The sequence below is a fragment of the Mustela nivalis genome (genome assembly GCF_964662115.1).
Source record: "Mustela nivalis genome assembly, chromosome: 9".
NCBI lineage: Eukaryota > Metazoa > Chordata > Mammalia > Carnivora > Mustelidae > Mustela > Mustela nivalis.
The window spans coordinates 92,077,311-92,094,709 of NC_139028.1; the positions used below are offsets into that span (position 1 = coordinate 92,077,311).

Here is a 17,399-nt window from a genome sequence, read left to right on the forward strand (position 1 = left end):
TTTGTTTCCCTCCAACCATCGGACCGTAGGCTTCATGGGAACGGAGGCCACGCTTCGTTAAACACCAGTGTATAGCCAGCATGTCTGGCACACCGTTGGCATGTGCGTTTTATTGAATGAAGACATTTTATGGTGCTGGATAAAATGTGGAAAAACGCCAAAGTTGAGATGAGGGGAAGTTTGTTGTCGTTCAAAAACACTACACTGAGAGTTTGCTGATCCCAGTTTCAGCAAGGAGTGGTCCGACCCTTGAGCACAGCAGATCGCGTGGGGGCCGATTTCCAGCAGCAGCGCTGGCGCCTCCTTATCTCAGGGCTGCTTGTTCACGGACGTTGTCTCTTTCAGGACGTGCATTCAAGATACAGGACTGAGGCCCATCAGGATGTGGTGGGAAGATTTAACGAGAGGTACGTCTGAGGCACATTCCTCAGGCCCTTAATTGTGGGGAGCCGTGGCGGGAAGTATATTTTTGTCTTGGACCCAGCAGAAAGCTGCGCTCTTATCCGAGGGCAGGCGGCACGGGTCCAGAGCAGTGAGAGCCCCCGGACAGCAGTGGTGGTTGGGAAGCCAACTGGAAGCAGTGAAAGTGAGTGGGGGGCTGGGGCTTGAACCAAGTCCTCCTCCTCTCTGGCTTCTCACTTACTCTTCTGTCAAAGGGGTAATTTGTCTGGGTCACCGTTTCCCAAAATGTGTTTCACAGCACGTTAGTATTTTAAGAAGGACTTGATGTCAAAAGGGTTTCTGGCCAGTTGTGTCTGGGAAATGCTGATATGGTTTGTTCTGTGTGAAGATTCACATTGGCCTGTCGTAGCCTCTGGAAGTCTTGCAGCAGCAGGGACCTATTTAACTGATCATTTCCCAGATTTATATGACCACAGAGCCCTTTCTTAAGGAGCACTGGTTAGCAGCCTGTGAAACGCCATAGGAAGCTGCGTCCCAAGTCAGTGGTCCTTGTCTAGAGCAGTCTTGCTCACTGGGGACACTGGGGACACTGGAAACATTTCTGTTGTCATGACTTGGGGGACACTGTTGGACGGGTAGGGGACACTACTGGCATCTAGTGAGTAGAAGCCAGGGATGCTGCTGATCAGACTGAGGTGAACAGAGCAGCCCCACAACAAAGAGTCTGAAATGTTGCTTGTGCTGAGATTTAGAAGGCCTGGCCTCGAAACTTGGGGCCTTTCCAGTTTTCATCGTCTCTGGTGCTTTCACTCAGTAGATGGATTAGGTTGGGAGCTGGCTGCCTGCTGCCAAGTGGAACAGAAGGAAGCCTGTGACAGGAGCCCGTGAGGCGCTCTCCTTGTGCTGGGGGAGGACCTCGAATTCTCTAGCCAAACACACATTTTCCTACACTCAGGAGCGTTGGTGTTAATTTCTTAAGGGAGCTTTTCTGTCTTCTCCCTTGTCTTTATTTTTTCCTCGTGGCAGAAGGTAAATTCGTTCATGTATGCGCTTGTTTCCCTGTGTGACTGGTGATCATTTGTGGGATGGGTTTGGAGCTCCCCACTGAAGGATGGCCTGAGACAGCTCAGTCTTTAAAGGGTGAACATGAGAGGGTGTGGGAAGAGCCGTGTGACACAGGGAGCAGTGACAGTTGTGCACAGTAGGAGTGCTTACAACCTGTCTCTCTAGACAGTTCTGGGTGTTCTTGTTTGCTGTATAAAGCACGTTCAGGGGGCGCCTGGGTGGCTCAGTCCATTAAGCTTCTGCCTTCTGCTCAGATCATGATCTTGGGGCCCTGGGCTGGAGCCCCACATCGGGCTCCCTGCTCCACAGGGAGTCTGCTTTGCCCTCTGTCCTCTCCCACTGCCTTTTCTGTCTTGCTCACTCTCTCTCAAATGAGTAAATAAAACCTTAAAAAAAAACAAAACACAAACCCACTATCAGGTACCTTGTAGAGGAAGCTCAGAATCCTCTTGCCCTGCCCTCCAACTGTGTTTTGGCTTTCTGTAGCTTTCTGAGAGCTGTGCGGGCCAAATGACTTTCCGGAAGAAAAGCCACACCTTTGTTTCGTAGGCACTGCCCTCCTTCCCCCCAACACCTCATGACCGTTTTGTTCCTCAGATTTATCCTCTCTCTGGCCTCTTGTAAGAAGTGTCTCGTCATCGATGACCAGCTCAACATCCTGCCCATCTCGTCGCACGCTGCCAGCATTGAGGCCCTACCTCCCCGGACCCCGGTGAGTCAGCCAGCTGGCCAGGAGTCAGGCCGAGGCCGTGTTTTCTGTGGAGACCCTCCCATGGCAGTGGCAAACCTTCTCCTCTCCTCTCTGGCAGGAGGAGAGTCTTGGTCCTTCTGACCTTGAGCTGAAGGAGTTGAAGGAGAGCTTACAGGACACCCAGCCGGTGGGCGTGTTGGTGGATTGCTGCAGGACCCTAGACCAGGTGAGTGTGGCATTCTGAGCTTCCCCGCGCCAGGATGGACACTGCAGAGGAAAATAGAACATGCAGAAAGCTACAGAAGCCACACTTGGACAAGTCAGGACAAATCAGGACTTGGATCCTCCTGAGGAAGGGACCTTTTCTCTTGCTTTAATTTGTGCAGGAACATCAGGGCTAGTCTCTGTCATCTGCGTTCATAACAGGTCCAGGGATTACCTCCCCCTCCACTTCACGTCATCAGTTCAGGGAGTAGAGGGTCTGGGGCTGTGCTGGGGGAGATGGATTGAATTTAAAGAGGAACCTCCCCGGCACATTTTCTAAAAGAGGGTGATATATCTGTGTTCTTCCATTTTAGTTAAGTTTTAATGACATAAAGATTTTGCTTCCGCTTTGTGTAGAAGTGAGAAGAGAGCCTGAGGCCCCTTGTGCCCTGGTTCCAGAGTGAGGTCTGATGGGGTCCTGTGCAGTGGTGTGTCTAGGTGGGCTGGGAGGGAGCTTCCAGGATGCACTTCTGTGCTCACCGACGTGATCAGGGCTGGTACCCTCAGCTTCTCTAGTGGTTCCTGGGCTGTGCAGGACCTGACTGTGGCCAGAGAGCTTCACGCTGTCAGGTGTGTTCAGGGTTCTGGTCCAGCCTGAGCCAGAGGAACAGTCCAGGCCTCTTGGCACTGGGCTCTGCCCTCATGATGGAAAACAGCTGCAGTGACACCTCCCACTTGGGGTGGAGGCCCAGCAGGCTGATTTCCCTGCTTGTTCTAGAAATAGAATTATTGGCCACATAGCTCTCTGTGCAGCCCAGGCTGCAGGCTCTAGGCTTCTTTGAGCCACTTTCTCGTCCCCTTTGTCAGAGAGTGGAAATGAGCGAGAGGATGGAGAAAGGACAGAAGAGGGAGAAGGTATAAAAACAGTAGGAGTGTTGTAAGAAAATACACAGAAAAAACATCACCAAGTATGAAAGAGCGTGCTTTAAAAATGGAAGATGGTGTTTCTACTTGGCAGTCCCCCTCTGCAGAGACAACTGTCATTAACAGTTTATTGTGTGTTCTTGAACTTTTCCTGTGTATACAAATGGAGATTTTGCAAATATGTGAAGGGATTATGCTGTACAGTGTAAGTGGTCCCCTAGTAGACACTTGAGTTGATTCCAGCTTTTTTCCTATTATAGACAATGCTGTTAGGATCTTTTTTACAGATATGCACTGTCTCTAGGATAAGTTTCTAGAAGAATTGCTGGATTAGAGTGTGTGTGCATTAAAATGGGTATCGCACTGGTTCTTGGAACCAGCAACAGTATGAAAACGCATTTTATCCTACACCTTGCCAGTACTGGCTATGGTTAAACTTCTAAGCCTACCAGTCCTGTGTTACAGGGACACAGAATCACTCTTTTGATTTGTGTTGCTTTAATTATGAGAAAAGCAGGTACTTTTTTCATATAATTACTGGGCATCTGGGTTTGTTTGTTTTGTAAATTATTTCGGGGGGTTGGTTTTTCATTGTAGCATATTGTTTTAGGATGTATTTTCTAAAAAGATTTTTTTTTTTTAAGATTTTATTTATTAATATGACAGACAGAAAACACGAGTAGGCAGAGAGGCAGGCAAGGCGGGGCGGGGGGTTGCGGGGGAAGCAGGATCCCTGCTGAGCAGAGAGCCCGATGCGATGTGGGGCTCAATCCCAGGACACTAAGTTCATGACCTGAGCTGAAAGCAGAGGCTTAACCCACTGAGCCACCCAGGTGCCCCAAAAGATTTATTTATTTGAGAGAGAGAGAGAGAGAGAACATGCACATCTGTGCAGGGGAGGGGCAGAGGGAGAGAATCTTCAAGCGGACTTCCTGCTGAGGAGGGAGCCCAGCGTGGGTCTCCATCCCATGATCCGTGAGACTATGACTTGAGCTAAAACCAAGAGTCAGACGTTCAACTAACTGAGCCAAATTTTTCCTGGTTATGTTTTGTCAGAATTTAGAACTTCTCAGCAGGAAGCAACAAACGAACAAAATACAGCGCTCAGCAAAAGCCATTAAGAGTAGGACCTGGGGGGCGCCTGGGTGGCTCAGTGGGTTGAGCCTCTGCCTTCGGCTCAGGTCGTGGTCTCAGGGTCCAGGGATTGAGCCCCGCATGGGGCTCTCTGCTCAGCGGGGAGCCTGCTTCCCCCCGCCCCTCTCTGCCTGCCTCTCTGCCTACTTGTGATCTCTCTCTCTGTAAAATAAATAAATAAAATTTAAAAAAAAAAAAAAAAGAGTAGGACCTGGATCTCTGAGTGTTTCCATCTGGAGAGACTCTGGCTCCTTGAAGCGCTTTCCCTTCCTTCCTTTCCATCTGCCTGGGCTTGTGTCTCCTCAATGTCTTCTTCACTGTCACTGCCTGGGTGTGTCAGGCAGCTTCTTTAGGACCAGACAGACCAGGCTGGACCCTCTGGCCTTCTTCCCAGTTTCGGCCTTTTCCTGGGCAGATCCCAGGCGAGGAGTAGAGTTTGGCCCCCAAGTAGTGTTGTGGTTCATCTTCTCATTCAGTGCCTCTGGACTCTTGCTCTCCTAGGTGCTAGACTCGACCCTAGGCACTGGGCTCCATAGTAGAAAGGAGGGGCACTCCTGCTTTGTGGAGCTTGTGTTCTGGTGGGTTGAGTCTGACGTTGAGCCAAGGAAATGGGCCAATCCTGATCTGCAGTAGAAGGTGCTGTGTACGATGGGGAAACAAACAGTGTCACAAAGGGATCAGGAATGCAGGAGGTGGGCAGAGGCTGTGGTTCTGGGGGCCCTGGTTTAGAAGGTGATCCTTGAGCAAAGCCTTGAAGGAGTTGGGGAAATGAGCCTTGGGGCCATTGGAGGGAGAGTGCTTCTGGCGAGGGGCCACCATGGGTAGAGCCCTGAGGTAGGAGTCTACGTGGTTTGCCCGGGGACCAGCAAGGAGGCTGCCTGGGTTGAAGCAGAGTGAGCGGATGCGAATAGGAGGAGATGACAGAGGTCGTGCGGCAGAGCCACGTGGCTCTGAAGGGCTTGGCACTTACTGTCTGAGAAGTGGGCACCCACGGTAGGTTTCACATGCCCAGTCTCTCAGCACAGCTGCTGGAGGGATCCCCAGGCTCAACTTTAAAATTTCCCCTCTGGCTGCTGTGTTGAGTCTAGACTGTAGGGGAACAAAGGTGGAAGCAGAAAAACTAACTGGGAGTCTCTTGTAATGATGGGGGAAGACGGCACGGGGGCTTTGAGCAGCATGGCAGAGGAGGACACAGGTGAGGGATCGTAGGATTGGTACCTCTTCTGAAGGTAGCATTGATGGGCTTTGGCGGTGAATCAGAGGTAGGGAGAAAATGGAGAGGCTGTTGGCCTGAACAGTGGGACAGTTAACTGAGAGAGGGAAGGCTGTAGATGGAGGAAGTTGGTGGGGGACACCCTGGGTTCCCCTTAGGTCAGTTTGAGAAGTCTGACACACATCCCAGTGGAGACATGTAGGGGCAGATGCATGTATACAGGAGTTTGATGGGTAGGGAAGAGGTCTAGAAGTGGGTGTTCCCAGCATCCAAGTGGCATTTCAGGCCCTGAGACAGAGAGGAGATGACCAAGCAGTGAGAAGCGCAAGTGCTGAGCTTTGCCTCCTGGCCGGCTGGGATAGGCCCCTTTTGATTTAGCCCCGACTTCCCCACCGTATTGGCAGTAGGTGGCTGACACTTGGTCTTTCTCCCAGCTCACCTAATAGGGTTCTCTTTTCACAGGCCAAAGCTGTCTTGAAGTTCATCGAGGGCATCTCTGAAAAGACCCTGAGAAGTACTGTCGCGCTCACAGCTGCCCGAGGAAGGGGGAAGTCTGCAGCTCTGGGGTTGGCTATTGCTGGGGCAGTGGCTTTTGGGTAAGGAGCTCTCATTCCCCTGCTTTGGGAAGTCTGAGCTCTGAGGAAGAAGTGTGCGAAGTAGGAGTCAAGGGACTGGGAGACTGTCCCTGGGGCTGTGTGAGCCCCTATGTGATTTCTCTAGGTGGTGGGTTCCTGTCTAGATGCAGTGACTCTGTTTCTCCCTCCCCTGGTGGTGCACACATGTGCAGGCATGTGGACACATACACCAGGACCTTTGTGATCACTATTTAAAGTTGAACACACAGACAAAGTGGGACAGATGTACAAGAGGAAAGAAACAAGAGTAAGAAACTTTAAAACTCTTCAGGAGATGGGAATGTATGTGACTATCTTTGCTGACTGCAGAAAGTACACATTTGACATTTTAATGGTTTTGCTCAGTCGAACAGCTTGTTTGCTCTTAAGGAGCTGCCTTTGAGTGTGATGTTTCTTTCTGTTCTTTTGCCCTGGGCGGGAGGTTTATGCAGTTGCCAGAAGAGCATTTACTTCCCGCTTCACAGGCTGAAATAATGGACCTAGAATTTACCATGTCCTCATATGTGTGGTCTTCCTTGGTGCTCCTAGTAGCTCTGTAAGCATTTCATGGAGGGATAAACCTAGGCCCAGGGAGTTTCAGTGAGTCACTCACGATTCCCCAGCAGGTCAGTGCTATTAGTGCTGGGGCCAAGGGCAGCCCCTGACTTCTGGTCTGTCATTCCCGATGCTCCGGTGGGGCTGGTCAGCACCTTTGCCTTTGGCACTCTACACTCAACCAGGCCCCCTGCAGGTTCAGTGCAGTCTTGGCCTGAGCTCCCATTGAGCTGTTGGGCCTCATGGTCTGAAACGCTCTCAGCACAGCTAGCAATGAGTGAGGCCACCTTCTGGTCCCAGGACACAGGCTCAGGAAGCAGTGTGCACCTCTCGGCAGCGCGCCTTCACAGATGTCAGGAGCAGGCTGCCAGGACGCACGGCCTTCTCACTGTTCGTGTGTTCTCCTTAGTTTGGGACAAAAATGCATGTGGATCTGGAGTTTCACTTTTCCTCCCTAGGAAGTGTTCTTTTTTTTTTTCTCTTTCCTGCCATTACCTTTGGTAATCACCTTTGGGACGGGGCAAACAACAGTCTCTTCTTTCCTCTTACATTCCCTACACGTCCCTTTTGGATGTCCTGATTCTTTAAAAAAATTGTCCTTTTCTTTTGTTCAATAGGTACTCCAATATCTTTGTTACCTCCCCAAGCCCTGATAACCTCCACACTCTGTTTGAATTTGTCTTCAAAGGATTTGATGCTCTGCAGTATCAGGTAGGAAATGAGGATAAGGATTTACTTTGGTTCCGGGCTGGGCTTCAGTCTAGGTGAAGTCCTTGGAATGCCTGCTTACTTTAATTTTAGTTTCTAAAGTTTGTTCTTGATTTGACTCTCTCCGTCAGGAGCACCTGGATTATGAGATCATTCAGTCGCTCAATCCTGAATTTAACAAAGCGGTGATCAGAGTGAATGTATTCCGAGAACACAGGCAGACCATTCAGGTGAGGCTTGTTCTAAAACCCTGCTGTGTGGGGCCAGTGTTCTGCTGTATCTCAGTACAGCCATTTTAGAGCATTTTATGTCATGTGTAATTGGGTGTCTTGTGTACGTGTTGCTGCTTTATGATAAACCTGATCCAAATTTTCAGGCTCTTGTCAAGGAAAACCTGGAAGCAAACTCGCAAACGTTGGTAGCCAGGTCAGAAGGTTATCGTTTTATCCCTCGGAAATTGAGTAAGTGGGGTCGTGACTGTGAACCAGCTAGAAGAACCACACTCACTGTCTGACACCAGGTCTGATTTTCCTTAGTTACGGTAGGTTTTGAGGTGGTGCATCGGTAACTAGAACAACAGCCTCGCCACTTAAAAGAGAAAGAGAACTTTGGAAGATGTACTCTGAGTCTTGTGGTTTAGCTTAGTGCCCTATTTTCCTTTTTAAACAGTGTTTTCCCTGAAAACTCCATAAACCTCTAGTGCTCTGGAAGCCTGAATGGCGTGCACGTGTCCAAAGGCTGCAATTCTGTTCGGTTGTAGAGAAGCATCAGTGTGACAGGCTTGCAGAAGGGATGGAGGCCCCCGGGCTCCCAGCAGAGGAGGCTCATTGATTATTTTCAGTCTTGGGGTGGGAAGTGGGCCAGGTAAACTTGGCAGTTTGTGACCTTTCTGCCTGTGAAGGCATATGTATCCGCCTGTCAGGGAGCTATACCTTTCATCAAAGGTTCAGATTGTAAATAATGGTAAGTGTCTCTGCCTTTTACCTAAGGATCTTCATTTTTTCTTGCTAGGTCTCTTTCTAGAATCCCTTCATTCTGTACATTTCTTCCCATTTTTGCCAGATTCCCTCAGCCTCCCTGAAAGGGAGGAAGTCCGATGGTGGGGTGGGGTGGAGGGCAGGCGACAGGCAGTGAGAACACAGAGACCTGTTAAAACTCAAGAAAAATACACAAACCAGAGAAAGGAAACCTTTCCTTGAAATGCCCAGGCTCGGCCCTTTGCTCTTTGGATCTGTAATCAGAGACCGGCTTGTATTACCAGAGTCCCTTTGTCTCCAGGCTGGCGTTTAAACACAGAAGAGGTGACCTGACTTTATGAGGCTCCATTTGGGTCCCTTTGAGGCCTCCTTCTCCTTGCTGGAAATTGAGAAAAAGACGAATATTAAAGTCGGCTACGCCTCTCCGGGGGCTGCTTTCGGCTATTTTTATGAGGTGCTTGTTTAGTTTTTTCCCCTTAAAGAGTCCAAGACATGGGGCCCTACTGAGGGTGTGTGTTTGCTGTTAGAACTGAGTGGGACTGCTCTGTCCCTGACCCACTTCCAGCAAAGCAGTGAGATGATCTTACTTGTAAAGAAATACTTGAGAAAAGTCCGGAGGACAAGATTATATTCAGAATCCAAGCACATACGCCTAAGAAATATTGACACTTTGGAGTTTGCTATGTTTATTTCATATTTTAAAGTCACTTTTATTTTTGTCTTAAAGATGTAAAGCATCAGAGACAAAATTGAAGCCCGTCTTGTGCCCCCCCCACCAATCCCATTCCTCCTCCTGCCACTCCCCATAGGTAACTCAGCTCTGGGTCGGTGTGTTTCCTTTCATTTCCTGTGTTTGTATTTTACTAAGTAATTAGGTATCCATGAACAATAACATACCGTGCTTGTCCTTTTTCGGCCTGCCTTGTTACTCAGCTTTTGTTTTCAGAATTCGTCCAGATGAAAGCTTGCAGCTCTGCTTGATTCTCAAGCATTTTATGTTTATATTACTGTTTGTTTATGTTTCTAGGAATGGAACTATTCGATTTAGAGTATGCACAGATTCCTCCCTTTTCGTTGTTTTTGCCAGATTCTCCTTTAAAAAAGTGTACCAGTTTACTTTCCCACCAGCATTTTTTTTTTAAATTTTTGTTTTCCTCACGTTCTTCCCAACACGGGGTGTTTTATGGCTATCTATATTCCGTGTCCATGAATGAAGTGGGACCTCCTCGCCATCTCTGGCATTGTGTTGCTTACTAGCGAGGTTGCATGTCTTTATGTTAATTCAGGTTTTCCCTCCTGTAAAATACCTCTTTGTGGCCTTGCCCAAACTTTAAAAATAGCAGGAGGCCCTGAAGAAACCGAAAGGGTGGTTTGCATGCATAAGGATGCCAAACTTAGGGCAACTTTGTGGTGTTAGGTAGCCAAGCTAGTCATACAGTTAAGGATATGTGAGTGTGTGTGTATTAGGAAGGTATTATCGAGTCTTAGAAGCATCTTCTTCAGGGCTGGGAGACGTGGCCTTAATGATGACGGTGTCCAAGCAGGTAGCCCAGGACCCAGAGTGTAGGAGGTGCTTGGGACACCTGACCGTCCCATCCGCCACTGCTGCTAGGACGAGGCTGTGCCTCTGGCTCCCTGGCCAGGGCGAGGCTAGAGAGAAGCATGGGAAGACGAAGAGAGGAAGAGGGAGCCCCATCTATCAGTACTAGGCCAGGCACCAGCCAGGGCATTTTTCCAGATTTCCCCGATGTTTCTCCTAAGCAGCTATCAGATGTGTATTTCCTCCACTTTACTGGACAGAAGTCTGAGGCTGCGAGGCTGAGTGACCCGTCCTGGGGCACGTAATCGGTGGTTGAACTTCCGAACCCAGGTGTTGGGCTTCAAGCCCATTCTGTTTTGTCCTGCCAAGAAAAAGTGGAAAGGAGAAGTGAGAGAAGAACTGGGAAGTAGGAAATAGGACAGAGAGGGGCCTTGATGAGGCCTTGCAGGGATCACAGCTGTGGCCCCGGGATGGCCGGGTAATAACGTAAACTTTTCTTCCCCACAGTATATACACCCTGCAGATGCTGTGAAACTGGGTCAGGCCGAGCTTGTTGTGATTGATGAAGCCGCTGCCATCCCCCTGCCCCTGGTGAAAAGCCTCCTGGGCCCCTACCTTGTGTTCATGGCATCCACCATCAACGGGTAAGCACTTGGGTGGGAGTCATTGCTCCCGTTGTAGGTTCTTGACCGTTAGTGGGCGTGAGTGAGCATGCCTGGGTCGGGGTAGGTGGTCTGGTTCTCGAAGCCAGAGTCATAGGAGCTGCTTTGGTCTCTCCTGGCGCATTGGAGTCAGTCTCTCATTAACGAGGGGCACCCACCTCTGGTCTGATGGTAAAATGGGCAGCACGAGACTGACGAATTTCATAATTCAAGTGGTGAGGGTCTCATCTTGTCTCTAGGCCTGATTAGTTTTCACAGAGCACCCAGCAGTACTGATGTCATCTCTCTTAGAGCCATGTGAAAATACAGTGTGACAGCAACTATCAAATTAGCATTAGATAGCAGTCTTTTTTTTGGTAAACATTTATTTATTTGAGAGCAAGGTGGGGGAAGGGGCAGAGGGGGAGAGAGGATCCCTAGCGGACTCCCCAGTCAGCGTGGAGCCTGACTCGGGGATTGATCCCACAACCCAGAGATCGTGACCTGAGCCGAAACCAAGAGTCAGATGTTTAACCAACTGAGCCCCCCTGGTACCCCAAGACAGCAGTCTTACAGTGGCTCAAGAGCTCTGTTTAGATACTTAAAGTATTTAGTTCATGCTTGCTGTGGAACCATTAGGAAAAACAGGCAAACAAAAAGAAAAGTCACCAATAGTATCACCATGAGAAGTATCTTCTGTTAGAATTTTGTTATACATTTTCTACACATTTACTTTAATTTTAAACGAGAATGTGAACATTGTTTACTTATTTTAGTTAGTTTACTTTTTTATGTAACAATATATTGTGAGCTCTTTCCAGGTCAGTGAGTATCTATCTTCAATATTGGAAAGATTTCTTGGTGTGAATCACATCTTGAAGAGATAATCCTCTGTTAACAGATATATATTGTGTCTGCTTTACTGAAAATATTTTAAAAAATGGATTTTACTTTTTTTGCGAGTAGTTTTATTGAGATATAATTCATGTATTAAGCAGTTTACCCACTTCAAATGTGTAATTCTGTGCTTTTTAGTATCTGCACAGAATTGTGCAACCAGCCCCACAATCAATTTTGCATTTTTGTCACCCCCAAAAGAAAAGCGATACCCTTTACCTATCACCCTCTAATCCCCCTGCTTTGGGGAACTACTAGTCTACTGTCTCTATAGATTTACCTGTTCTAGACGATTCATGTAAATGGAATCAAACAATGTGGGGTCTTTTGTGACTGGCTTCTTTCACTTACCGTGTTTTCAAGGTTTGTCCGTGTGACTTGTGTTGGGATTTCCTTCCTTTTAATGATCAAATAATATTCCATTGAATGTTTATATACATTTTGTTTTTCCGTTTACTTGTTGATGGACATTGGGGTTGTTTCTATCTTTTGGCTGTCAGGAATAATGCTGCTAGGAAGGTTTTCTGTGTGGACATGTTTTTAGTGTTGTTGGGTCTATACCTAGGAGTGCAATTCCTGGGTCAGATAGTAGCTTTACATTTAGCTGCTTGAGGATCCGCCAGACTGTTTTTTAAAGCAGCTGCACCAATTTAAATTCCCACCCGTAGCGTATGAGATTTTCCAAGTTTTCCATGTCCTTGCCAGCATGTGTGTTACATGTCTTTTGATTATAGCCATCCTAGTGAGTGTGAAGTCGAGTCTCGTTATGGTCTTCGTTTGCATTTCCCTAATGGCTGACGATGTGGGTGGGGCATCTTATCCTACTTATCCACGGTTTGTGATCTTTGGAGAAATAGCTATTTAGATCCTCTGCTCCTTTTTCTATTTGGCATATTTGTCTTTTTATTACTGAGTTGTAAGTTTTCCTCATGTATTCCAGGTACCGGTGCCTTATATGATTTACAAATATTTCCTTCTATTTTTTCCTCCACTTCCTTGATAATGTCCTTTGAAGTGCCAGAAATTGTTTAGTTGCTTGTGCTTACTTGTTTTTCTTCTTTTTTAAATAAGTAAATGGAATTCTTTTGAGAAAATTTTGTTACGTGTGGCTGGGAAGGAGAATAAAATACCTCAACATTCCGATTTTTTGATCATTCTTTAAAAATAGTATTCGAGTAAGAGGAAGTATTTATATGGTCTATAAATATTATCATAGTACATACCATGAGGTGATGTAATACTGAACAAAAAAGAAGACCCACTAAGCGGTCTACCCGCCGCGCCCCGCCCCGCCCCCCGTGCTGTGACTGAAGGAGGAAATACAAATGACAAGAGTCCGTTTGCTGACCAGAGTAAAGACAATTTCTTTTTTTTTTTTTTCCAAAATCTTTGTTAGTTGCTTTGTCACCTTCTCAGTGAAGTAGGGCTGAGAGGAATTACTGAGGTGGCGGGTTATTCAGTCTTGATTTTCCACACCGGAAGCACTCTCTGCCTTTCTTCAGGTGTGTCTGCAGTGGCAGCTCGCTCGCTGACCCTGAGCACTGTTCCAGTTTGTTATGCTGAAGGTTGTATTCGCCTCCTCTTTCCAGTCCTTATTTTCTTTTTGGTTCACAGCATCGTCCCGTGAGGTGGGAGGCTTAAAGAGGGTGAGTTCCTTGCCCAGAGGTGCTAAGTAGTCACGCCAGACTTGAAGCCCGGGCCCACCGGCCCCCAGCTGAGGCACCCTGCTGCCTTGCCTCCTGTGGGCATGTACCCCCTCTGCGGGGAGTCCAGACGGCAGCAGGGTGAGGAAGGGAGCTCTCCATCCTCTCCTAGGGGGTGGATTTCGGATGTCCTGCCTGATGGCCTTTGCTTTTGCTCCTAGCTACGAGGGCACTGGCCGGTCCCTGTCCCTCAAGCTGATCCAGCAGCTCCGTCAGCAGAGCGCCCAGAGCCAGATCAGCACTACCGCAGAGAACAAGGCCACAGCGACAGCCAGACTGGCCTCAGGTACCCCCAGAGCTCTTGACGGGCCTGTCCACGCCAGGTCCCCACAGACCATGTTGCAGGATCATCTCCTCATACCAGCCTGGGTGGTACCAGCCTGGCCAGCCGTGGGGCACAGAGGCTGGGTCCCCAGAAAGTGGAGTTGCTTTCTCCAGGGAACAGCAGGCCAGTGACCTGTTGGGAGCCTGACCCAGGACTTCTGGATTGGGCCCTGGTTTGTCACCGCCTCAGGGCATGGTTGCACTGACTTAGTGGGATCCCTGTGGGATCAGTGTCATGGCAGATTGAACATCCCCCAGAACAGTTTAAAACCACTCAGTTTGAATTCTCCAACCGTATTTACCTGGGCCTGTGACAGAGGGAGTAGAACATTTGCCTTGCTCTTCTTGACTAAACATATCTAACAATTCTTCTCATCATGTATGTGTGTTTCGGGGAGCAGCGCGAACCCTGCATGAGGTCTCTCTGCAGGAGTCCATCCGATACGCCCCCGGAGATGCCGTGGAGAAGTGGCTGAACGATCTGCTGTGCCTGGATTGCCTCAACATCACCCGGATAGTCTCGGGCTGCCCCCTGCCCGAGGCCTGCGAGCTGTATCCTCCCGGCGCCTGCACCCTGTGAAGGGGCGGGGGGGGGGGGCGATGAAGGCACTGAGCAGAAGGCCTCGGCCCTTTGTTCCACAGGCTCCTGCTCCAGGGAGAGGGGAAAGTTGAATGTTTTCCATTTCCTTGCTGTTCCTTCCCTGTAATACGGGGTTTCTCTGAGGGACGCGGGCTCCTCCTTCTGCTGGGGGCGATCTGTGTATCCACGTCCCTTCTGGAAGCAGTCCTGTTTTGGCTCTCTTTGCTTTGTTTTGGTTGCTTAACTCCAGACCCAGCTACTATGTTAATAGAGATACCCTCTTTTGCTACCACAAGGCCTCTGAAGTTTTCCTGCAAAGGCTTATGGCCCTCTATGTGGCTTCTCACTACAAGGTAATTGTAGCCAGCCAGCCCTCGGGTGCTCTCGGGTGCACTCTAGCTCTCACGGTCCCTTTTTTGGCTTTTCCTATCTTTTACTACCTGATGGCCCAGGTGACCATTGTTCTGGGACTTAGATGTTCTGCACTGATACTGCTGGAGAGATTGCATTGTCCATTGTTCAGACCCGTCTTGGGCTTCCAGCCGCGCAGAGTGTGGAATTCCTGCTCGTAGCTGGGGAAAACAGAGAGCTTTGCTGCTTTTAAAATAGGGTCTTGTGTTTCTCATTCGTCTGCTACAGATGGGCTCAGATGGCATAGCAGCGGTGACCTGGTGGTACTGACCGACTGAGGCCACTCTTGGACCTCTGGGCTGTATTTAAGGAATGCCAAATGAGAATTTAGAATATCTGAAAATCTTCCAGAGTGAAGGGCATGTTGGGAAGGACACTTTGTGAGGCTCTAGGTAGCATTGTTACGAACACCTTTCAAAGGAAGGCTGAAGAGTTCGGTGTTAGAAGTGGTGATAGGTTTTGTTGAAGTAGCAGCCTCTTCTCAGGAAAAAGTTCCCTTCCCAGCTGTGAAATCCGCAGCGCTGACGAAGCAGTCCTGTGCCCTTTTTCTTAGCCTCAGCACTTGTGTAACGATGACAGCAAACATTTGAGGCGAAGTCCCTCCTAGGCCATTTCGCAGGGTCTCGGCTGGCCGGCTGACATACAAGTAAAGCACTCAGCCGGGGTTCAGCTCACAGCTTGGCTTCGGCGAGGGCGGTACTCCAGTCAGCCGATGACTCCGGAGTGGCCTCTCGAGTGAAGAATAAGAGGAGTGATTCTCACGGACTCTGTTTGTGCCCCACAGAACTCTCCCAATGATCTCCAGATGCTTTCCGATGCACCTGCTCACCATCTCTTCTGCCTCCTGCCCCCAGTGCCCCCCACCCAGAATGCCCTGCCAGAAGTGCTTGCTGTCATCCAGGTATGGTGGCCGTTGTTTGGGGACACACTTAGGAATCAAGTGTTAATGACTCAGTAGCTGGGGTGTGTCAGGGGAGGTGTTGATTCCCGGGGTGGAGCCAAGTGGCTGGGTGATTTGAGGCAGGTGATGAGGGTGCATGGAAGGAAACCACCCCTGCCGGACACCCAGAGCCTCACTGTTGGAGGAGAGGTGAAGGTCGGAACTGGCCACTCGTATTTTGACCTAGGGTTTCTCCTAAAACAGAAGTTTTTTGTTTGTTTGTTTTCTTCCTTTATTATAAAAGCAATACTTCTAAAATTAGAAGAAAAAGCATGGAAACAATAATGTTTTTAATGCCTGGCATGTACTTACACATTTTTTTTCTTTTTTTTTTTAAGATTTTATTAGAGAGAGTATGTACAGCCACACACACAGGGGAGGGAGAGGGACAAGCAGATTCCCCGCTGAGCAGGGAGCCCAGTGTGGGCATCGATCCCGGGACTCTCAGATCCTGATCTGAGCCAAAGGCAGACCGTTTAACCGACTGAGCCACCCAGGCGCCCCTACTAATGCATTTCTCTGTTATTTTTCCTTTTCATATACATATACATTTCATATACATCATAATGTTAGGAAAGAGCTGGCCTTGTCAGGGAAGCTGCATTGATGATGTTCTGTGAGTGGGCTTGCTCCCTGCTTCTGGCCTTCTGCACTGTCCTGCTTCCCCTGCAGGTGTGCCTTGAGGGGGAGATCTCTCGCCAGTCCATCTTGAACAGCCTGTCTCGAGGGAAGAAGGCTTCGGGGGACCTGATTCCGTGGACAGTGTCAGAACAGGTGTCGCCCTTTCCCTAATGTGGCTGAGTGAGTGAGGCCGGCGGGGCTGGACGAGGTTTTTGTGGCTCACTTCCTGGCTTGTGTCTCCCACACAGTTCCAAGACCCAGACTTCGGCGGCCTCTCCGGTGGAAGGGTTGTTCGCATTGCTGTTCACCCGGATTATCAGGGGGTAACTCGTCCTTAGGCCTCTCAGACCCGCCGGGCTTCATTAGCTGCAGCTGTGCTGCTGGCAGCTCCCTGGGCCGGGTATATGTGGCTCTTTGGGTGGATGGCTAGTCAAGAGTAGGCAGTTCCAGGTACTTCTCTCCCATGGACAGTTTGCCCGAGGCCAGGGATTGGCGGGTGGACAGGGTGATTGTATATGCTCGCTTTTCTTCTGTGAAGACAGGGCACCCGTGAACCTGACCGACTTTTGTTAGCTCCTGTCTCTTCAAAATCCCCACTGAGGAGTCCGCTGTGGAGACGTCCGTTTGGGGCTTGCTGATCTGGGGCCCAGCCTTCCTGATGCTCAGGCTAGATGGTGTGAGAGTGGGAGTCATAGGGTGCTTGCTCTTAGGGCCTCTGCTTTGACCTCATGGAGGGATTTTATTGGTTCTCTGCCAAGTGTAGTTTGACTCAGAACGGAGGCTTTCTGGAAGCAGTACAGAGGCGTAGAGGTGCTTCTGGCAGATTGAGAACCTTTCTTGTTCTCTTGTCTTTTTCCCTCTGTGTTTGCTCCTAGATGGGCTATGGCAGCCGAGCTCTGCAGCTGCTGCAGATGTACTTCGAAGGCAGATTCCCTTGTCTGGAGGAAAAGGTCCTGGAGACGTCACAAGAAATTCACACGGTCAGCAGCGAGGTAAGCCTCTTCTGGCCAAACGCCTGGATGCTGGGAGGATGGTCCTCTGGGTCTTTGGGAACATGAAGAACTGTTCAGCGCTCTGGGCTCTCTGAGCTCTCGCAGATTTCCTCCGTTTTGGAGAAGCAGCGGCTTCTGGAGGTGCTTGAATTGAGAGCCTCAGATCAGCCTCAGCAGCATCACCTGGAAACTTGTTAAAAATGCCCCGAGCCTTGCCGAAGGCCTCCTGAGTCAGGGGGCGGGGAGGGGCCCCATGATCCGTG

General features: G+C 49.3%; 1 protein-coding gene across 1 annotated transcript in view; it reads left to right on the top strand.

Moving 5' to 3' along the window:
* Window positions 1–17,399, top strand: part of NAT10 (N-acetyltransferase 10) — a 38,010-nt gene that overhangs the window by 9,497 nt on the left and 11,114 nt on the right. The window contains exons 6-19 of the mRNA XM_082748907.1: window positions 346–407; window positions 2,065–2,179; window positions 2,277–2,384; window positions 6,096–6,229; window positions 7,420–7,513; window positions 7,642–7,740; window positions 10,535–10,671; window positions 13,430–13,554; window positions 13,994–14,144; window positions 14,429–14,525; window positions 15,368–15,484; window positions 16,196–16,297; window positions 16,393–16,467; window positions 17,020–17,136. Coding sequence (XP_082605033.1) covers window positions 346–407; window positions 2,065–2,179; window positions 2,277–2,384; window positions 6,096–6,229; window positions 7,420–7,513; window positions 7,642–7,740; window positions 10,535–10,671; window positions 13,430–13,554; window positions 13,994–14,144; window positions 14,429–14,525; window positions 15,368–15,484; window positions 16,196–16,297; window positions 16,393–16,467; window positions 17,020–17,136 — 1,533 coding nt within the window. The remainder of the gene's footprint in view (window positions 1–345; window positions 408–2,064; window positions 2,180–2,276; window positions 2,385–6,095; window positions 6,230–7,419; window positions 7,514–7,641; window positions 7,741–10,534; window positions 10,672–13,429; window positions 13,555–13,993; window positions 14,145–14,428; window positions 14,526–15,367; window positions 15,485–16,195; window positions 16,298–16,392; window positions 16,468–17,019; window positions 17,137–17,399) is intronic.